Source organism: Astatotilapia calliptera, chromosome 23, assembly GCF_964374335.1.
Source record: "Astatotilapia calliptera chromosome 23, fAstCal68.1, whole genome shotgun sequence".
NCBI lineage: Eukaryota > Metazoa > Chordata > Actinopteri > Cichliformes > Cichlidae > Astatotilapia > Astatotilapia calliptera.
The window spans coordinates 2,930,176-2,952,764 of record NC_137443.1 but is presented as its reverse complement, the minus strand read 5'-3'; the positions used below and the strand labels follow the sequence as shown (position 1 = coordinate 2,952,764).

The following is a 22,589-nucleotide window of genomic DNA, read 5'->3' as shown; positions in this document are numbered from 1 at the left end:
ATTCCCATGATGCATTGAGTTTTTCCTTTCCAGTCACCTTTCTCACTCACTATGTGTTAACAGACCTCTCTGCATTGAATCATATCTGTTATTAACCTCTGTCTCTCTTCCACAGCATGTCTTTATCCTGTCTTCCTTCTCTCACCCCAACCGGTTGCAGCAGTTGGCCCCGCCCCTCCCTGAGCCTGGTTCTGCCGGAGGTTTCTTCCTGTTAAAAGGGAGTTTTTCTTTCCCACTGTCGCCAAGTGCTTGCTATATAAATAAAATTGAATTGAATAATGATTGTACACTCGTGTCTTCAGCTTCTATATTACCTTATAAAAATGTAGATGCGCATTGCTGCTTGAAATGGCAGCAAAACATATCTTGGGCCAGCAGATGCCGAGCAACTTTTGGTATCCAGCAGATAAGAAACATGTACTCATGTGGACATCTGCATGAACCCCCATGCTCACCAGCTGATGACAAAATTTATGTCACTTTGATCCACTCACACCATAGCAATGTCATATCCACCAAGGCAGTTATGGTGGAAGACTAATGTAAGACCTGAACCCAAAAGTATATTTTGAATAATCTGATTGGTTTGAAGAGAGGAAGCCTTAATGTGCTGATTGGATTAGATTCTTACTTGATTTTTTCCAGAAGGAAGGCAGCAACGGGTGTGACTGTTTAGAGTTCCTTAAGTAGGCAGAGATAGCGGGGGCTTGACAGGCAGGTGATTATGACTGGTAAATATTTAGTAATTCCTTTCCAAAGAACATGGACCATAAAAACCTGTCTTTGATGGTATGATGAGAATTAGGTGTGAAGGCTAAAGGGCAGGAACCCAAAAGACTACACCAGCAGGCGCAGACCAAGGCAAGGCACATGCTATCTTTGTTGTAAGTGATCACCACGGTGATTCTACTTCAGAATTAAAGTATCCGTGTACTTTAATGTGGTTTCAGCCACTGCAGTAGCACATCTGTCCTAGGCTTTGTAGATCTCATGGTTGGATGTTTCCTATTACTCTGTGCATATTGTTGAAGTCAGCCTTCTTATGTTTCCTTAAAAAGTGGAGTCATTTCTGAATTTTCTTAAGAAATGTGATAGTCATGTGATACCAGGGAACCTACAGTATAGCTGTTCGTCTGCTGCATTTCAGTTTCAATAATATAAAAAAATTTAAAGAATGTCCAATAGCCGGTGACCCACCAATGGTGTCAGAGAAGTTTTCTTTCTCAGCCAGCTGCATGTTTACTTCATGTCATCCCCCACATTCCCTGTCACGTTCAACTGCTTATATTTGATTTTCCCTTAAGAAATCACTAGGGTGTATCAAAAATAATCTGAGTTAATGAGTATTATTGTAACGGTGGACCCAAGAAATACCAGCCGGAGCGACTTTTGACAGTGCAGAACTTTTTATTAAGCTCGGGTTGTAGTGGACACATATACTCCGCGCTCTCTTTCTCTGCTGTCACGTTCCGTCTCCGTCTGTCACTGCCAACACATAAAGAGACACAATCACTGTCAGATCCCAGCACACCTGTTCACCCCGCCCCTGCGCCGCCCCGGGAGCTCACTGCGTCACGCCTCCTCTGCAGCTGGCCAAGGACCACACCCACGCCACAATTATTGTTAAATATTTTTAATAAAATGCCATTTTCTCTGGAATGTTAATAACCATTCATTTACAAACACAACAAAAGTCTAACTTAACTTTAACAAAGTTTTTTGTTAGAAAAAGATCAAATTGTTACGTGCTTAAATTTACACAAAATGTCAGAGATCTGCACTGTCATGAACAAACATTGAAACCTAATTTTTCATGATTTATTGGGCCATTTTTGACTACTTTTGATTTTACATTTGTATCTCACCTTCAAATTGTTTTATTTATTTGTACAACCATTTAAAAATACTACTATAACTAAAATGAGAGAAGAATCAAGTGTCACAATAAGATGCCCCACAAGTAAAAAAGAAAATTACTTGTCTGCCACGAACACCACAGGCATAAACCTGCAGGCCTGACACCAGGAGGTGTAACACTCCTCTGATTTTCCACCTGGAGACAGTGTTTACCAATCTGCCTGTGTGACATTCATTAGTACCCTCACTGACACACAAAACAGAGCAAGGAATACACTACACACTAAGTTCAACACAACACACTAACTATACACTCCACGCTAAATGTCACAAATCTCTCACATCTCAAAACTCGCTATCAATCTCTCTCTCTCTCTCGTTGCTGTCACTCCCAAAACTTCCCCTAAACAACCAAATCATGTGTTGCAATTTTTTTTATTGGTCGACATAGTACGTTTCCACCAATAGGAAAGAGGTGGCTTTTTACCTTTCTTTAATTTTTTTTATTTTATTTTTTATTATAACTCTGGATTTTGTGGCCTGTCATTAAAATTTAGAAACTGATGTATACTTTGAAATCCGAACTTTCAACACGAGCTGAAATAGAGACTCAGCGTGACTGCAGCTTGTTGTTATGTCAGCTTAAATCAGTCATGTGATTTGGAGGTGCGGCGTATCCTGTGACCCCAGACGATTAATGACACTCACCTTCATTCCATTTCCACGGTGTAACAACCAACCACCTGTGCCAAATCTGAAATAAGATAAGATAAGATAAGATAAGATTAGATAGAACTTTATTAATCCCTCGGGTGGGTTCCTCTGGGAAATTCGATTTCCAAAAAGCACAGCACCGACAGAAGTTACAGAGTTACAGAATATTATATATATATATACACACACACACATACACACACATATATAAATACAGAGACAAATATAAATAAAATATACGAAGGGGATAAATAGAATAAATAGGAATAAAAAATAAAAATACAAGTGAATTGCACATTTCAAGTATTGAGTCTATTGCACTGTTGACTATTTACAAAAAGTATTGCACAAGGTATTGTACAGTGAGGTGCAGAGGCACTACAGCTTAGTTGTTCCCCCCTCCTTTGTCCTCCTGTTTCCCCTCCCTCTCCCCTCCAGAGAGGAGTTAAACAGTCTGATGGCGTGTGGGACAAAGGAATTTTTAAGTCTGTTAGTTCTTGTCTTTGGGAGAAGCAACCTGTCACTGAACAGACTCTTCTGGTTGGCCGTGTGCAGAGGATGCCCAGCATTGTCCATAATGTCCAGCAGCTTTTTTAGTGTCCTTTTCTCTGCCACTGTCACCAGAGTGTCCAGCTTCATGCCGACCACAGAGCTAGCCCTCCTGATCAGTTTCTCCAGCCTGCATGAGTCCTTCTTTGCTGTGCTGCTCCCCCAGCACACCACAGCATAGAAAAGTACTCCAGCAACCACCGACTGGTAAAACATCCTCAGGAGCTTCCTGCAGATGTTAAAAGACCTCAGCCTCCTGAGGAAGTACAGTCGGCTTTGGGCTTTTTTATACAGGTGCTCTGTGTTGCATGACCAGTCCAGTTTATTGTCCACCCACAGCCCGAGGTACTTGTACTTGTTGACCACCTCCACCTCCTCCCCCTCTATCTGAACCGGCAGTGGACCTGCTCTAGACCTCCCGAAGTCCACAACCAGTTCCTTAGTCTTTGAGGTGTTGAGTTGCAGGTGGTTTGTGTGACTCCATGCGACAAAGTTCCTCACCAGGCTCCTGTACTCCTCTTCCTGATCATCCCAGATACACCCCATGATGGCTGTGTTATGATGCCCATGGTGCTGATTCAAATGTGCTCTGGCACAGTCACAGGCATCAGTTGCTACCAAAAAGTTTTAGAATTTATATTCAGTGTTACAATTTATATTCAGTTTTAATTGCTGCTAGGCTCAAAGTGTTAATGCCATCTTATTTTAATGAACAACACTGTCATATGCACAAAGAGGGTGGCACTAAGGAGGTAAGAGATCATTTTAGAGTGGCACATGCACCCCCATACCACCCCTCTAGATCCGCCAAAGACTCCAGGGTGTGTACAGGCTGTACAAACCCTGGGCCTGTTCCTGTTTACCTTCCCTGGATTCCTGAGTTTGGCAGTGTGGTGTGGTGCCAGCGGAGCGAGAGTGTGTTTGGGCAGAAGAGGAGTGTGGCGTGTGATCGTGACTGTGTGTACGGACCTCCCCCCCTCCTTCCCGTTGATCCCTGGAAATCTCGACCCGGCACTTTGTTTATATTTCACCTGGTGATTGTAAATAAACTTTTCTGCAGACTTCAAAGGAAACATGTTAACTTGAGTATATCCTGTAATAATGAGCTAACCAGCTGATAAATGGTGGAGTACACTACAAGCACTACAAGCTCAATTTAAACACGTTTTTTGTCTATTTGCTAAAGGTTAAATGAAAGTTAAGCAATATTTAAAAAATAAGGTCACTAACATATCAAAACAGACATAAACTACGTGAGTGTTTGTGTGTATATTTTAGTTAATCAGTGGCAGTGAGCCGTCTGTGTTTCAATATCTCCGTTTGCAGACAGATATTAATCTTCTGAAAAAAGGTTTTGAGGAAGCTGGTGCCACCTATTTTAATTTTTTAAATATCATTAACATCCATCCATCCATTCGCTCCCGCTTTCAGGGTCACGGGGGGCGCTGGAGCCTATCCCAGCTGTCATAGGGCGAGAGGCGGGGTACACCCTGGACAGGTCGCCAGTCTGTCGCAGGGCCAACACACAGGGACAGACAACCATTCGCACTCACATTCATTCGCACATTCACAATGTGGATTATCCAATTAACCTATCCCCACAAGCTGCATGTCTTTGGACGGTGGGAGGAAGCCGGAGTACCCGGAGGGAACCCACGCAAACACGGGGAGAACATGCAAACTCCACACAGAAAGACCCCGGCCTGATGTTGGAATTGAACTCAGGACCTTCTTGCTGTGCGGCAACAGTGCTAACCACCGTGCCACCGTGCTGCCCATTAACATACTGTGATATTTACCCGACAGTATATGTTTCAACAAAGAATTTTGGATGAAATTGTGTTCGAAAACAATAAATTTCTCTTTTTGGACTTTAAAGTACACTAATTGCCTGCTGACAGCTCCCTTCTGATAGGTAACATGTGTCCTAACAGCACTCACTGAATTACTTTGAAAATAAATACATTTTTTAATAATAATAAAAAAATGTATTTTCATTGATAATGATGTTCACTTTGTTCCTCATGAGCAATTACTGCATGTGGTAGTAAGTCTCAATGATTAACGTTGTATGCATATATGAATTAGTACATAGTGCATTTGCTTTAGTCACCTTGCTGTTGAATTGTGCTATATTAATAAACTTGCCTTTGTTTAGTTTCCCATTCATCATATAAATTCTTTGAGAGAAATCTTTTTTTTATTTGATCATAAATAAGTGATCAAATGATTGAGTTGATTTAGGACCGGCACTATCTTTCCTGCACATCTCATTGTTTTAGAAAATTAGGAGCATAGGTGTAATCTGTGAGACCTCTGCTTCCTCTGCTCCATCCCCCCTTTTTTGTCCTAACAAGTAAAATAGTGACATTAACGAATATGTGAGTTCACAATCAGTTAATCTGGTTAAAATTCAAACGCCACAAAAGTATATTTCAATAATGAAAGTCAGTAAACCAAACTGAGTGGTCAAAGCTAAAACGGAGGTTATTTTGGAGTTTTCTGTTCCACGTGCAACATTTGGGATTTTACTATGTGGCAAGAATTGGGTAGACCAAAGTACAATTGGTAAATTTTTAACTTTTTCCTTTAGCACACAAAAGCTAGTCACTGAAAATAAGTTATTTCATATTATTTTTTCTTTAACTAGGTTTCTCAGTTGTTTATAACATAGAATGTATATGTTCATAACAGAGTTTTGGGCTGTTAATCACATAGCAGTGATTTTTGTTAGTGGTGTACTCACTCTGTATTGTATTCATTTTCTGATGTTGGTGGCTGCTGGTTAATGAGTAAATTTTAAAAAAAAAAGGCATTTTAGAGCAGCTCAAACTGTGAACATTAATAAGAAATAAGGAAACAACTAACACTGTGTTCTTTTTACGCCTTTGTTCACGTAGAACATTCTCTTGCCATGGGTCCAGTAAGTAGATATGTCACTTACCTGACTTTTACCCTCTATAAATTGGATGAACTACTCATGAACTAATCATTACACAAAAGGTGTTAACAAAGATAAAAGTTCTACCCAGCAATGTGCAATAATTCCCTTCTGTTTTTCTTTTCCTTCATCTTGGTCATCAAGTTGGGCAGCACGCTAACGTCCTTACTCCACTATGCTCCACTATGCTCGTATGGGTCTGACCCTTTCACTCCTTAGATTTTTTTCCTGGCACAGCACAATCACACTTTGTAACCAGTTATAGCAATTTCTCATAGGTAATACAGCAACAAGCTTTATGAATATTCATGTGTGTAACCAATAAAAACAGCCTGCAGAGGGAAAGCAAGTTGAAGTGGGCTGGAGACAACTGCTTCCGTCTCGCGAGTGAAAATTTGAGCTCTGTGTGACCTCGTTCCTGGGTGAGCTTCTGTTTATCCAGCAGTATCAGGGGTAAAACTCTGACAGTCGCTCCCTTATGACCTTATGATATGTCACTGTGTGCCCTGACAGCACTCGCTTTTTGGCTCAAGCTTTATTTAGGAAGCAATCAATTTATTCATATAGCACTTTCAGACAACTCCCAGCTGAAAACAAGGTGCTGTACACTTGACATAAAAAACCCTATAAATTAATTTAAAATAAATAATAATAATAATGATAATCAAAATTCAATTAAAACAATAAAATCAGCACATTAGATTAAATTAAAGCAGTTTGATCCTGTTTGCCTATGTTTTCTGGGACATCAGTAAGGATGCTCTTCCTTAACTTCAGCTTGGCCTTCAATACCATCATCCCAGACATCCTTATAGCCAAGCCAACTTGGACTTCCAAAAACTTTCTCACAGACCGTTCACAATCAGTCGAGATTGGCAACCAGAGATCATACACCCTGAACATCCTGCCCTCTGGAAAAAGTTCAGATCCATCAGGTTCAAAACCAATAGACTAAATAACTGCTTCTTCCCATGCCAGCCCTGCCAGGGCTCTGCTAGGACCAAACACAATCACCTCTGTTTTGCTTGAATTACATTTTAAAAAGTTTAGGGCCATACATGTTTTAATATCTTCTAGACATGCCAGAAGCGGTTTAATGGAGAAAGCATCTTTCTGCTTCAGAGGCAGATAAATCTGGCAGTTTTTGGCAGTGGAGGGATAATCCATGCCTTTTAAGAATGGTTCCCAAGGGCTGTAAATGTAATGAAAAGGGCAGAGGCCTTAGAATTGCGAACCTCAAACTGAAGAGCAGCAGAAAAGGATTCATACACTAAAAAGTTAACACAGTTCTGACAGAAAGATAAGACCTAAACCAATTCAAAGCAGTACCATGAATGCCTGCAAGACAGGTTTCTTGGGTTGTACTAGGGTTGTACTACTGCATGCTTAAAATGAGCAGGGATTACACCAGATATCAAACTGCTGTTTATAATAGTAAGAACAGCCTGTCCTAGGCAATCTCCTTTAACAATCGTTGAGGGACAGTATCATTTGGAGAACCAGAGGGCTGAACACAGCATAAAAACCTGTGGTCACACAAGTTAAAATGTACAAAAACACATGTTACAAATTCCCACAGAAGAGAGCTTATCTCACCTCACACTCCCAATGACGTTTCAAGAGACCTCTTCCGATCACACAACAGAAGGCAGTCAATTGCATTTTGACCTGACCCGGAATTAAAACAGGACTACAACAGTTCAAAATCTGGACTACTTTAGAGCTTAACCAAGACAGAACCAGAATCAAAACTAGATGATAGTAGCACTGAAAATCATCATAGACCTGCACGACACTGACAACACCTCTTTATTGTGGTAACATGAGACTGTATCATTGAGGCCTGAGTTTTGCGAACCTATTGATGACATTTTCAGGGTCAATATTATTCAAGTATTGCTTTTCAATACATAATTTGTACCATATTATTTTTTAATTCTACCAAAGTACACTATTTAGATTCAGAAAAGTTTACATAACTATTTAGCCTTGTTGTGCAAACAAGCCTGCATAACTTAATAAATATAGAATTTGAAAAATAACAAACCTAAAAAGATACACTAGGGACTGGATACATGTTCTGATGAGTTTTGGCAAACAACCATTTGACTAACATGTCTGTCTCACCTGCTCTTGTTCCCTCTCTGTTCCTCTCTCTCCCTCTTTGTGCTGACAATCAAGCCAAACACCAACATCATCAAATATACAGTTTACATACTCTTCAGGTAAAAACACAAACACTTTTTAATTGTAAAACATCAAATCAGACTAAATGTTTATTTATTTTAGATTGATAAATATAAAAAACATATTTGTTAAATTTCAAAGTAAAGAGAGAAATTGTCTGTATTTTTTAATTGCAAATGGAACCCAAATTGTATTCAATTCAATTCAATTTTATTTATATAGCGCCAAATCACAACAAAAGTTGCCTCAAGGCGCTTCATAGAAACGGAGAAAAACCCAACAATCATATGACCCCCTATGAGCAAGCACTTTGGCGACAGTGGGAGGGAAAAACTCCCTTTTAACAGGAAGAAACCTCCAGCAGAACCAGGCTCAGGGAGGGGCGGGGCCATCTGCTGCGACTGGTTGGGGTGAGAAATTGAGCCACACTTATGGAGCTCCACAATTCTTTTCCTGGTGTCTTGCTTGATATCTCTTGATTTTCCCATGTCAAAGAAACGGGCTCTGTGTTTTGGGGTGTCTTATATGCATCCACGTGGACTCTACTAACCTATTAGAAGTTTCTTAAGCTCAGAATGGAATCGTCTGGAGTTTTCTTATTAATTAAAGACACAATAAACTTCGTGCATATATACTCCTAAATTTGATTCAATTCAACTCAATTCAATTTTATTTATATAGCGCCAAATCACAACAAAAGTCGCCTCAAGGCGCTTCATAGATAAAGAGAAAAAACCCAACAATCATATGACCCCCTATGAGCAGCACTTTGGCGACAGTGGGAAGGAAAAGCTCCCTTTTAACAGGAAGAAACCTCCGGCAGAACCACGCTCAGGGAGGGGCGGGGCCATCTGCTGCGACCGGTTGGGGTGAGAGAAGGAAGACAGGATAAAGACATGCTGTGGAAGAGAGACAGAGGTTAATAACAGATATGATTCAGTGCAGAGAGGTCTGTTAATACATAGTGAGTGAGAAAGGTGACTGGAAAGGAAAAACTCAATGCATCATGGGAATCCCCCGGCAGCCTACATCTATTGCAGCATAACTAAGGGAGGATTCAGGGTCAGCTGGTCCAGCCCTAACTATATGCTTTAGCAAAAAGAAAAGTTTGAAGCCTAATCTTGAAAGTAGAGATAGTGTCTGTCTCCTGAATCCAAACTGGAAGCTGGTTCCACAGAAGAGGGGCCTGAAAACTGAAGGCTCTGCCTCCCATTCTACTTTTAAATACTCTAGGAACAACAAGTAGGCCTGCAGTGTGAGAGCGAAGTGCTCTAATAGAGTGATATGGTACTACAAGGTCATTAAGATAAGATGGGGCCTGATTATTTAAGACCTTGTATGTGAGGAGCAGGATTTTGATTTCAATTCTGGATTTAACAGGAAGCCAATGAAGGGAAGCCAAAACAGGAGAAATATGCTCTCTCTTTCTAGTCCCTGTCAGGACTCTTGCTGCAGCATTTTGGATTAGCTGAAGGCTTTTCAGTGAGTTTTTTGGACATCCTGATAATAATGAATTACAGTCGTCCAGCCTGGAAGTAATAAATGCATGAACTAGTTTTTCAGCGTCACTCTGAGACAGGATATTTCTAACTTTAGAGATGTTGTGCAAATGGAAGAAAGCAGTCTTACATATTTGTTTAATATGTGCATTGAAGGACATATCCTGGTCAAAAATGACTCCAAGGTTCCTCACAGTGTTACTGGAGGCCAAGGTAATGCCATCCAGAGTAAGAATCTGCTTAGATACCATATTTCTAAGATTTTCATGGCCGAGTACAATAACCTGAGTTTGATCTGAATTAAGAAGCAGAAAGTTAGCGGCCATCCAGGTCTTTATGTCTTTAAGACATTCCTGCAGTTTAACTAATTGGTGTGTGTCATCTGGCTTCATGGACAGATAGAGCTGGGTGTCATCTGCATAGCAGTGTAAATGTATGCTATGTCTTCTAATGATGCTGCCTAAGGGAAGCATGTATAATGTAAACAGAATTGGTCCTAGCACTGAACCCTGTGGAACTCCATAATTAACCTCAGTGTGTGACGAGGACTCTCCATTTACATGCACAAACTGGAGTCTATTAGATAGATATGATACAAACCACTGCAGTGCAGTACCTGTAATACCTACAGCATGTTCTAATCGCTCTAATAGGATATTATGGTCGACAGTATCAAACGCTGCACTGAGGTCTAGCAGGACAAGCACAGAGATGAGTCCACTGTCAGAGGCCATAAGAAGATCATTTGTAACCTTCACTAAAGCTGTTTCTGTGCTGTGATGAGCTCTGAAACCTGACTGAAACTCTTCAAATAAACCATTCCTCTGCAGATGATCTGTTAGCTGTTTGACAACTACTCTTTCAAGGATGTTTGATATGAAAGGAAGGTTGATGAAAGTGCTAAAAAATAGACATCTCTCTCTCTCTCTCTTTACTCTGACATTTAACTAATTCAAAAAATATTTCAATATTTATTTATCTAAAACAAAAAAAATTACTAAATTGATGTTCAACAGTAAAAAAAATGTTTTATGTTTTTTTTCCCCCTAAAGTGTAAATATCTGGTTTAAACAGTGAATATACTGCTGTGTATTGAAATTCCTCTTGTTTTGCATAGAAATATACTGAACAACATACAAAGCATAATATATAAAATAACATCTACCTGAGTTATTTCTTTGAAAGAAGCCCCTTATGTCCATTGTTGTGGTCATCAGTACATAACTGAAACCGATTTAGAGTGCTTTATTTAGCCGTGGAGGGTAACAACTGAAAATATGAAATAAACATACATGTAAGCTAAGACTGAAAAAAACAGCATTGTTGTTGTTCGGCTTTTCATTTCGCCATTTGTTGATTCACTCGAAGAGCAAGTAACGTAATATGGGTCAAGTGATCAGTTTGATATCAATCTTTTGTGATACACCGTCATATTTACATTATTTGTACAGTAGGAATGATTTGCTTTGGTACCTGGTCAAACTTAAGCTCTCCTCTGTCTGCACTTCTACAGAAAACTCGCAGGCAGCAGCTTCTCCCCCCTCGCTCACGTGCGTAAGTGCTGTGCTCAGTCGGCTGAGCTCGGATCATACCAAATTTAGGGGGAATTTGCGCGCTATGTGCCTCAAATATTGTGTCGTTTTTTATACAGTTGTCAGTCAGGCATCTAACTGTGAAATAAACTAGATTCCAAAAAACCCTGGGCTTCTGAAACAACCCGGGCTTAAGCCCAGTAAGCCTCCCTACCCGCTCCGCCGATGATTTACAGCCCCAGGACAAAGACGAAAACCACGCAGAACACTGAACCATTTATTAAGAGAGTGAAGATGGACAACTGGACAGCGGCTCTGCTCACTGGTGTTGCCTGCATTGTGGGATACCTGGTTGTGCGGGTGAAAAAGATCAACAGCCTCCGACAGGCAGAGGAAAAGATACAGAGAGCCAGAAACAGGAGAGATGAGAGCTTGCAGCGGGCAGAGCAGGCGGTGCTCCGGTACAAACAGTCGGTGAGAGTTCAGAGCTTTAAACACTGAAATGTTTAACTTTTTCTTTAGATAGAAATCAAAACAAATTATGTGCTTTTAGTTCAGACCTGGCACTGGTGTCAAGCCAGCCTCCAATTCAAGCATTGCAGTCAAGCCAGCCTCCACTTTGTTTTACATTCCCTGTGTATTCAAAGTATTATGGCAAAAGATGTTGAAACCTGATTTCAAAATAACATGTCAATATTAAAGCCATCTCCTTTTGGATTTCAAAGTAAAAGCCCTGTGAATTTTCATTTTTGAACTTCTCTTTCAATGACTTCAGAATGCTCTTTACTCATTCACTGCCATTGACGTCTATAGATGTCAATTGAAAAACTTACGTTGACTGCCATTGACGTCTATAGATGTCAATTACGTTTTTCAATGGGAGGGGCTAGAATACAACCTCGGGCAGCTTGTCAGTGAACATCAGACTGCTTGAAATGTATTTTTCACAAAAAGCTCGTTTTCTCCCTTTTTGTGGTCAAAACAGGAATTTTTGGTGGAACCCACCTCTCTTCTACAGCTGATTACTAAAGAATGGAAAATGGTAGAAACAAGCTTTTTTTTTTGGATGGAAGAAGAGAGTCTGTTCTTCATTTTGGTAGGTTCAGTGTTTATATGATCATAACACACAGTTTTCTGTGGCTCTTCAAAAATGAGTAAAAATGCTCAAAAACCCTGGCAGTGAATGAGTTAAAAGCAAAAGTCATATTTACAAAGACTAGTTGCATTTTATATCAACACTATCCAACCACAGAAATCTGAAATTGCCCATATTTGACTTACTCTTCTAACGATTTCAAAATGCTCTAAAAAGAAAAATTCTTGTTTCCACAGGATAATTTCACTCTGTATTTACAGTATAAAGCCCCACAGTGATACCATGTCAATATCAAGTCAGTCTGATTTTACTTTCCAAAGTAATTGAAATTGATATGGTAACATCGTGAGGTTGTATACTGTTGATCTAAGGTGAAATTATCCTGTGGAAACAGGATTTTTTCTATTTAGAGCATTTCAAAATCGTTACAAAAGTAAGTCATATACGGGCAACTTCAATGGGCCATTACCTGCCATGCTGGCAGGAGGGCTTTTAAACATGAGCATTAAAATAAAAGTTAAAAGCACACCAATAATATGCAGCTATTCTAGGTCGTTTGTTTGATTTTGGTCCATATTGACACAATAGCATTACCAGTTGCAGTTGATTTGTTGATTGCACATCAGTGATGTAAATCTCCTGTTCCACCACATCCTAAGGGTGCTCTGTCAGATTTAAATCTGGTAATTGTGGAGACCATTTGTTAGGGAAAATGTTCTAAAACACTTCTTCAGTAAAGACTCAGAGAAGAGAAACACACAGAACTTCTTGCTAGCAAGGGCAGCCTCCAAACTGAGACTCGCGCTGAGAAACTGCCCCGGTCTCAGTGTGTGTGTGTGTGTGTGTGTGTGTGTGTGTGTGTGTGTGTGTGTGTGTGTGTGTGTGTTGCTGATCAAAGGGTCATATAACATGAAAGCACAAAAGGTACATCCTTGGTCGCAAAGACGGTAGTCTCCCCCACCCTAGATGGTTCACCCTAGATAACACGGTGAGGAAGTCCAGCAGTTAAAGCACTTAAACTAAAACAGACATAGCTACGTTAATCCTACCGTAAAACAATAAAACAAGGTACGAACTCTCATGCTCCCAGGACGTGGGGGTGCATTCCTGGAGTGCACACCAAGCCTGCAGCCTGTTAGAGATCACACATCCTGTCACTACACAATTAATTATATGCCTCTAAGCATACATGGTTAAATATTTCCTAATACAAATAACTACATGCAGTATTCTACCATATGCAAACTTATATCACTAAAAGATTATACTGACTACTAAATACAATTTTCCATTGACACCATTTAAGCACTGTGAATTGTCATTGTCACGTTTGACAGAGTTTGTAAAGAAGTGGAAAATCTCTACATTCATATGCTTTTATTTGTTTGCTGCAGCTTTTTTAATGACATAATGATTCTGTGTGGGTCTGTGTCTTCTAGCATCCGACAACCGACTCTGCTTTCATCCTGACACTCTCCCTGTCTGAGCTGACACAGCAGCTAAAGGAAGGCTCACTTACCCCCGAGGATGTGCTTTACTCTTACATGGAAAAGGTTCAGTATCCAACATGACACAAATCTTTCATAATAGCTCAAATACACCAAAAGGTTCAATGTTTCCAACAAGAGTTCAATATTTTACAGAGTGATTACAAAGATCAAGGTCCCTTCAAGGTAGATAAGTTAATCTCAAACTGTCTGTGCTTGTTTCCTTTCCAACAGACTCTGGCTGTAAACCAAAAGCTGAACTGCTGCACTGAAATTTTGCTGGAGAGTTTGGACCAGCTGACAACTGTTGGCTCCAACAAGGATGGTCTCTTGTACGGAGTTCCAGTTAGCATTAAAGAAAATCTTGCATTTAAGGTATTACAAAGGTTAAATAATGCAAATATCAATTGCAGGCCTTCTGGTCAGTATTTCTAACTAATTTCTATGTTATGTCTAACTTATAGCATTCCCAAGCATTATTATTCACATCTTTGAAGCACCATTATCATCTTTTTTCTTCTTTCTTTCTCTTTTTTTTCACAACACAAGAATCATGACTGTTCTTGTGGTGTGATCATTAACCTGGACCAGCCCGCTGAAAAGGACAGTGTGCTTGTTCAAGTCCTGAAGAAACAAGGAGCTATTCCCTTTGTGAAAACCAACTTGCCTCAAGGTCTTTTGAGGTAAATCTTTTATCGGTGATTGACATAAATCTAGAGCCAATTTAAAAATACCGGTGTCTGCCATTTCTGCCCGTCAGCCTCCTAGATGCACCTATGGCATAAATTTGAAAATCCGGGTAATTTTTAGAAAAGCTGACCTATGACCTTAAGGGCGAAGTCATTGAGATTCAAAGTCATCCAAGATTTTTAGAAGATACACCAATTCGAAATTCCTATGTCACCTCACTTAATTCTGGAGTTATCACATTCACAAACTTGGGTATCCACTCTGCCCACCTGGAGGGGTGATGACAATACCCCATCTGCCTTTTATGTCTGATGTGGTTAAAACTCAGTCAGTTGTGTTTGCTATTCCACATGTGCATAACATGCAAAGACTTCTCACCTTCTTGTCTGTTCAAATTCAGCTGTGACTGCAGTAATCCTATTTACGGGCAGACTGTGAACCCTCATAACCCCCAGAAGACCTCTGGAGGTTCAACTGGTGGGGAGGGGGCTCTCATCGGGGGAGGGGGCTCCCTGCTTGGTATAGGCACTGATCTAGGTGGCAGTATCCGTATTCCTGCATCCTTCTGTGGAATCTGTGGTTTCAAACCAACAGCGGGTCGGCTCAGGTGGGTCTCATTCAGTCAGTTTCCTGGAAAATTATTATACATTGCTGAGAAAAACTTTTATCTCACCTTTTGTGTAATGATTAGTTCACAGGGAGTTTGTCCAACTTATAGAGGGCAAAAGTCAGGTAAGTGACATATCTACTTAGTAGGGGTGCAACGATACACAAAATTCACGGTTCGGTTCGGTTCGATACTTTGGTGTCACGGTTCGATATTTTTTCGATACAAAAAAAATGTTCATGCCTTTTTAATTTGTCATTTATTAAAATTATAAATATATATTTTAACTCAAAAGTACAGTTTTTAAATTTAACCCTAACCCTAACCCTTGTGCGTGTTTTTTATTTTGACAGCGAATGCGCACCTGCGGACCACTTATGTGCAGCCCTGGTTATTTAGCTCATCATATCACAGCCACAGAAATTCTTTTGTCCATGAAACCATAAAGCTGCACTTTCTTTTTGCCTTATAGTCTGATTTGTCATAACTTCTCCGTTTTGTGGTAAGCTTTTCTTTGGCTGTCACTTCTTCACCCCGACCTGTCTTATTTGGCTCAGCAGAACTGAAATATATATCCTGCTGCTCTTACACAGGCACTCACATAACGCTCAGCGATTCTCTGCGCGATCAACCACTCACATGTTTAAGCTTGCTGCGGGAGATTTCACTTGTCATGTTTGCGTAGTAAGCTAACGATTGATAAGACGATGTCAGAGGAATTGGTGCACAAATTATCGTCACTCACCAATCAGTGCTGTCGCTCTCTATACACAGTTTGCGTGATTGCAAAGTGAAAGCAAAAAAACAAGTGCAAATTCAAACGCGATTTCAATGTCACATATTGACAGTGGCTCACCGATGCCAATGACATAATTACCCAGCTACATTTCTGAAAGAATGCAAAAGCATTGACATATATTTTTCCTTCCTACGATAGGCCGACGGGCAGGGCAGAGATAGATTTTGGTAGCCCGACTGGAAAAATCGCTAGCCCCGGGACGTCGGGCTAGCGATATTGCGAGCCCTGTATCTGATTGAGGAATCACTCATCTTTGGAAAAGAGAGTTTATTACAGAGAAATGGCTCTTTCCAAAGTAAAAGCTATACTATCCGCTTCTTCTGGGCTATATTCTCAGCAGCATATTAAACATATCAGGTCCCCATAAGGAGAATCATGTGCTAACGGCTGTCTAAATGACTCGGTTAAAGTTTGTAGCATACGCGCTTGTTGTTTTTGTCTGCTTCCACTTGTCTTTGTACTAGGATGATGTCGGCGTAAATGTGCAGTCATATTCGTTGTGTTCCCACTAGTGCTGTCAGGTTAATCTCGTTGAAATGACCTTAACGCCACAACACTGCAAATCTCCGTTAACGAGCTACCCCTGATCACCCGTGCATGGGGCTAGACGGCCAACACGTTAACGAGCTAACTGCGCTAACGCACTAGTTCCCAGCCATGTAATTGAGCATTGCATGGCACATCCAACATACTGTTTTACTTTAGTCCATGACTCGCTTACCTTCAGGGTCATACGTCACATGAAAACCAAAATAGTTCCAAAGGCCAGATCTGAATGAGGGTGGGGGAGGTTCAATTTGCCATGTTGCAAGGAGAGCTTAACTTCTGTCTCGCTAGCTTGCCCTGCGCTCTTCCTTCTGACAATGCTGTCTGTGTTGAGCGCTCAGTGGATCTGCGCTCAAAAGTGCAGCCTAGGCGGAGTAGTCGAACGCAGATTCACTGAGCGCTCAACACAGACAGCATCGTCAGAAGGAAAGCTGATAAAATAAATTACAAATTTTGTATTGTTCAATACATATGCGTACCGAACCGAAAGCACTGTATCGAACGGTTCAATATCGATACGAATATCGTTGCACCCCTACTACATATATACAGAATCAAAATTGGGATACTGATAGACAGTCCTGGGAAAAAACAGTCAGGGAATTTTGTTTACTGCTTCTTGTTTCATGTTAAACTAGTGCTATCTTCACCTGGACCCATGGCAAGAGATGTGGACAGCCTGGCTCTGTGCATGCAGGCACTTCTTTGTGACCACATGTTTTCTTTGGACCCCACTGTTCCACCATTACCTTTTAACATGGAGGTGTGTCTTGTACTGTGGGATTCATGTCACTTGTTGATAATCCTTTGTTGTAATTGCCTGTGCATATATATGCATAAATGGTCTCATTTCATGTGAGCATTAAAAACAAAAAGTTATTCCCTCTTAGAGATACAGAACCACCAAACCTCTAAGGATTGGTTGTTTGGAAAACGATGGCTACATGCATCCATCTCCAAGCATGGCCCGAGGCGTTAGAGAGGTGAAAGCTCTGTTAGAGCAAGCAGGACACACAGTAAGACGTCACCACACACACACACACACACACACACAAAAACAAAAACATATAACAATCATTTTCAAGTCATGTTTTTTAATGTTGGCTTTTGTTTCTCTAGTTGGTCCCTTACCATCCACTGAAGATGGATGAAATTTTCCCTGAACTAATGGTAAAGGGTTTTTTAGCAGATGGAGGTACCAGCCTGTTAACCAAACTGTGAGTTTTTTCTTTTAACAGTTTAGTTAATAGGTTTTTAATACCTAGAGATGCTGCCATTGTCTTCTTGAGCACACGATGGTGTTGACTGGTTTTGAAACTATTCCATTAATTAGTTAAGTATCTCAAAATAGGCTTTTTTCTTATGTGCTAATGAGCCCTTTCTTTTTAGGAAGGGGGGACCCGAGGACCCTTGTCTGAAGGGACAGTTTCATCGTTACCGTCTTCCTAAGTGGTATAAGACAATCCATTCATTTCTGCTCAAATCTAAGGTAAGCCCTCCAATTCTGTGACAGACACATACAAAAATAGTCAAATAGATGGTCTGTTTATTTAAATCACCGGATTGAGTGATTTAGCAGAATAATGCATACCTATCTATCTATCTGCAGTCTCCTCGTGTCTCTGCCAACATGAGGGCTCTTTGTGGAGTTCGGTGAGAAAGTATTCTTGAAATGTTTTATTTGTACTTCATCCTTTGTTAGATTTTCATATTATACATGTTCTAGGAATGATATGCTTCATTTTTAGATCTGTTCCTGAGCTGTGGAAGCAACATGCTGCTGTTGAGGTACTGTCAGCTGATGATGCATGGTCACGTATGAAAATCTGAAGATGAAATTGAGATTTCCTGTGTTTTCTTTAGGACTACATTCAAGAGACAATAGCACATTGGAGGAGCTGCAACATCGATGTACTGCTGTGCCCTGTGATTGGACCAGCCTACAACTTGTTTTACTGTAGCAAAATTCCAAGTATGATACACTCAGTACAAGTGACAACATAGTGTTCTGTTTATCACAGTTTGTCCAATTTCAGCCACAAAACACTTGCTGATAAACTCCCTGTTAGAGAATGGATTATTTTTTGTGATTTTGCATTGAATCACAGCACAACTTTGACTCTTTGATTGTAACTGCTTTTTTTAACATTACTTTGGCAAGAGCAGCCTGACAGCCTGGACAAATAAATTTCAATATTAATTATTATATTGAATATTAATAAATATTCTACATAATAATATATTTATATTTTCTGTTATTTCAGCTGCTATTAGTTACACAGTTGTCTACAATCTCCTTAACTTTCCTGCGGGTGTAGTCACTGTTTCCACAGTGACCGCAAAGGATGAGGAGGAACTCAAGCACTATAAGGGCTGTTATCAGGACATGTGGGACAAACTCTTCAAAGAGGTAGGCAACATGTACCAGTGAGATAAGACTGATTGAAAACATAGTCACTCGTCAGTTTATTTGGAATGCTACACAAAGATGTGATTAAAAACATACAGATTACCAAGTAGGGATGGGAATAGATAAGAATTTAGCGATTCCAATTGCAAATCAGTTCTCTGACCTCATTGGGTTCTCATTGGCTCCACTTTGAGAACCACCATTTCTAAGCAGCGTATCAAAGACATTACACTCATGCAAATTAATTGCATTGTGTGAGGTCAAATGTTTCTGCCTGTTTGAGGTGTATCAAAGTTGGTGTCATTACTCAAAAAAGAGAAAAAGAAAGAGGAAAGTAACACATGCCAGTGAGGGATGACTAATTGAACACATAGTGTAGTTTAAGCTACTGTGACAGCAGGTTTTCCTGCAGAAATAATCTTCTGGGAGACACAGATGTAAAGCTTAAACTATAGATAATTTATTATGGCTAGATGAGAGATATCATGTCTCCAATGTAGCACATGCTTGGAATACCTCACCCTGAAGGTGTCCAGAAGGCATCCTAATCAGATGCCCGAACCACCTCAACCGGCTCCTTTCAATGTAGAGAAGTGACAGATCTACTCTGGCTTCTCTCGGATGGCTGAACACCTCACACTACTTCTAAGGGAGAGTCCAGTAATCCTTTGGAGAAGGCTTGGATCTGCGATCTTGAACTTTCGGTCACAACCCAAAGCTCATGACCATACTCCTCCCTGACTCAAAGTAGGCACTCCGTCCTTTTCTGGCTGAAGACCACAGTCTCAGACTTGGAAGTGCAAATTCTTATACCCACCGCTCCAGTTAGAGCTGGATACCACAACCTGATAAAGCCAACAGGAGCACATCATCTGTCAAAAGCAGAGATGAGATTGAAATGAGTCATGCAGGAGTTGTTTAACTACATCAGTCAAGTGAGGGTACCAACCGTCTCAACCAGTCAGTGAGAACTCTAACATACAGGCAGCAAGACTGTAACCACTGCCCATAAGTTTCATACATTACATTCCACCTCCTGCATGTGAGGGGCCTACAGGAGGGCTGCAAAGTAACTTAAATGTGAAAGTAAGGTTGAAGTGGACAGTCTTACTCTGTATCTGATTTATATGAATATGATAAATGAATGAATATTAGCAGATTATTTCAATTGTGCTGTTGTAGACACGGCCGTCAGAGTCATGTTCCTATTACACCTCTGTGAAGATTAAAAAGGGTTTGTTACTGCAATTTAGACCTCTGGAAATATAAAAGAAAGAATATAAAGTACTAAATAGTTCTTGTTTTTCAAAATCAGCCATTCTCCATTTTGCCAATTTATATATATATATATATATATATATATATATATATATATATATATATATATATATATATATATATATATATATATATATTGAATAACAGCTCACGGCGGTCTTGAGTTCTCAGAATTTGCTCTTTGAGCTCACGGCTCTCCAACGGGAGATTGAGAGACCAGTGTCGGACTGCTAGAACGGCTTTGAAATTCACGTAAGTTGTTCGCACTAAAGGAAAAAAACACCATCATTTCATGTAGCTACCATTTCGGCAACAGCTGTGGTCTCAAGGCTGGAGCTGAACAAAACAAATTCTCCCGGATAACGGACGGTGTTTAGACTCTTCCTCCCCTATCCTACGCAAGGCCACTTGGGTTGGCTGGAAGACTGTTTACTTAGCCTGGCAGGGCAAAGGATACTCTCTCAGCTGAACTCTGGACATACACAGATATACATTCATCCCCGCTCCCCTTCCAAATGCCTTCAATGCTTATCCCCTCCCAATGCAGACGGTGGATCACAGGGAACCAGCGCATATGCTGCAGGCCTGGATGCGCTGTCTACAGTGGCTGTCTCTCACCTTTTATCCATCCCTGTTGCTTGTCATGTGTTTCTATGGTGTATTAAGAGTTTTTCATGTACTATGCGCTGAGGTGTTTTTTTTCTGTTCTCAAACTGATCCCCCTGTTGGAGCTCAGTCTTGGGGGAGTTCTTTTTTCTCCTTGTCTTTCCTGATGTTGTGCATTTTTCCATTGTTCGGTCCCGGGTCGCTGCTCGTGTAGCTGACCGGCCAGCTACCCAGCCTGACCTGTCTCCCCAATGTGATGTTTGTCTATTGTATGTACGGTCGGCAAAGTCAGTCTCTTAATCTCCCCTTGGGGATAAATAAAGTCTTCTGAATCTGAATCTCGGTTGTGGGTAACTGCAACTGACAAATAAAGGCTATCTCATCTCATCTCATCTCATCTCATCTCATCTCATCTCATAAAGAATGTCCAATAATGGGCAACCCTCCAGTGCTTTCGGAAAGGTCATTGCCCAATTTGATCCATCCTACACAGAACCAAGAACTGAACCAGATCAGACTATTGTGACTCCAAAATTTGTCAGTGTTTTGTATCATTTCCTTGTGGTTCTGTCATTTATTGTCTCATCTTAGTCTTTTTGCAGGTCTTCTGGCCTTGCACTTATACATAATCTGTATCTGAAATTCCACAGTTTGTCAGTAGGTGAAGGCAAAAGACTGTGGTATGTTCAGCTGCTGAGCGTTAAGTGACAGGTGTGTTTTTTTTGTGTTCAGGCAGTGACTGGAGGCGAGGGTCTGCCTGTGGCGGTCCAGTGTGTTGCTCTGCCGTGGCAGGATGAACTCTGCCTGCGCCTCATGAAGGAAGTGGAACAACTGGTCAAACAGAGCAAGAAGTAAAGCTGCTTTCATTCTGAGTCTCACATGAAAGACTGCAGACTTCAGAGGAGACACGTTAACTTGATGTTAGGTTTTGTATTGTTGATTGCCAATTATGCTTAGAAATATTTAACCATATATGCTTAGAGGTGTATAATCATTTGTAGATTGAAAGAATGTCTCATCCTAGGAGGTCTGTAACAACTCTGTGTAGCATGAAGAGGGGAGTGCGTTCACTCCTCTACAGAGTGTTCTGGCATAAGATCACACACCTCCTAGGAGAGGTCGTATCTTCTCTTGTTGATATATGGCAAACACACGTATATCTCATTAAGTATAAGAGCCTTTTGTTCAGATGGACCCGCTAGACTCCTGGCACCAGCTTTGGGGAGTCTTCACAGGGTCACATCTTGACCTCACACAGATCACACACACACACACACACACACACACACACACACACACACACACACACACACACACACACACACACACACACACAAAGGCAAGGTACTCTTTGTGTGTATGTAGACGTCATATGTTCATGAACCTATGCATATTCATGTAACCTCAATAAAAGAGTAGTGTTACGGGAGAACGGACGAGAGCAACTGGGGTCAAGCGAAGGAACGGCGTTTGTCCGGTTCTCTCCCATGCACGAGAAACATGAAGAACTTTGCCTACTTCGTGTCTTGCTTGCTGTGTAATTATATTGTCCTCAACGTTCCAGCGAATAGGTTCAAGCTACAAACCTATCACTTGAGTTTTCCCCATAAATGCTATTTAAATGTGTCAAAGGGTTGAGCATCCTCTGCACTGCCAGTAGGGTTGACTGGGGTTGGTTGTCACACTGTTTCACTTGCATGCATTGTTGATGATTGAAACCCTTATATAGGATTGGTTGTCACGAGTTTTGGGCTTTGTTGTCACTTTGTTGTAATTATTGAAGGAAACTGT

The 22,589-nt window shown here is 40.7% G+C and overlaps 1 protein-coding gene and 2 long non-coding RNA genes across 6 annotated transcripts; 1 reads left to right on the top strand and 2 right to left on the bottom strand.

Moving 5' to 3' along the window:
• The first annotated feature begins 773 nt into the window (after positions 1-773).
• Positions 774-22,306, top strand: LOC113016804 (fatty-acid amide hydrolase 1-like). Of its 4 annotated transcripts, XM_080297236.1 has the most exons (16): positions 11,392-11,753; positions 12,265-12,375; positions 13,815-13,928; positions 14,097-14,237; positions 14,412-14,545; positions 14,953-15,159; positions 15,244-15,284; positions 17,143-17,267; positions 17,395-17,520; positions 17,624-17,721; positions 17,894-17,993; positions 18,114-18,157; positions 18,253-18,292; positions 18,368-18,476; positions 18,769-18,914; positions 21,531-22,306. In XM_080297236.1, exons 1-16 carry the CDS (start codon positions 11,505-11,507, stop codon positions 21,651-21,653), a joined length of 1,908 nt encoding a protein of 635 aa, XP_080153362.1. In that variant the 5' UTR covers positions 11,392-11,504; the 3' UTR covers positions 21,654-22,306. The 4 variants fall into 4 exon arrangements, with proteins under 4 accessions (XP_080153363.1, XP_080153362.1, XP_026015727.1 ...); XM_080297237.1 differs by lacking the exons at positions 11,392-11,753; positions 12,265-12,375 and adding an exon at positions 774-884; XM_026159943.2 differs by lacking the exon at positions 12,265-12,375 and having other exon boundaries at positions 11,394-11,753.
• LOC113016817 (uncharacterized) lies at positions 1,392-6,287 on the bottom strand. The gene is made up of 3 exons (XR_003271310.2): positions 6,149-6,287; positions 2,566-2,611; positions 1,392-1,485 (listed from the first exon to the last, which is right to left on the bottom strand). It is a non-coding gene; the product is annotated as an uncharacterized LOC113016817 (long non-coding RNA).
• Positions 9,017-11,362, bottom strand: LOC145424186 (uncharacterized). The gene is made up of 3 exons (XR_013905162.1): positions 11,221-11,362; positions 10,913-11,016; positions 9,017-9,147 (listed from the first exon to the last, which is right to left on the bottom strand). It is a non-coding gene; the product is annotated as an uncharacterized LOC145424186 (long non-coding RNA).
• Positions 22,307-22,589: the final 283 nt, after the last annotated feature.

What these genes read in the sequence shown, in the direction of transcription:
- LOC113016804 (XM_080297236.1), top strand. Translation starts at nt 11,505, where the DNA reads ATGATTTACAGCCCCAGGACAAAGACGAAAACCACGCAGAACACTGAA. An exon ending in TTGCCTCAAGGTCTTTTGAG is followed by an intron (nt 14,546 to 14,952) that starts GTAAATCTTTTA and finishes GTTCAAATTCAG; the next exon opens with CTGTGACTGCAGTAATCCTA. An exon ending in CATTTCTGCTCAAATCTAAG is followed by an intron (nt 17,994 to 18,113) that starts GTAAGCCCTCCA and finishes ATCTATCTGCAG; the next exon opens with TCTCCTCGTGTCTCTGCCAA.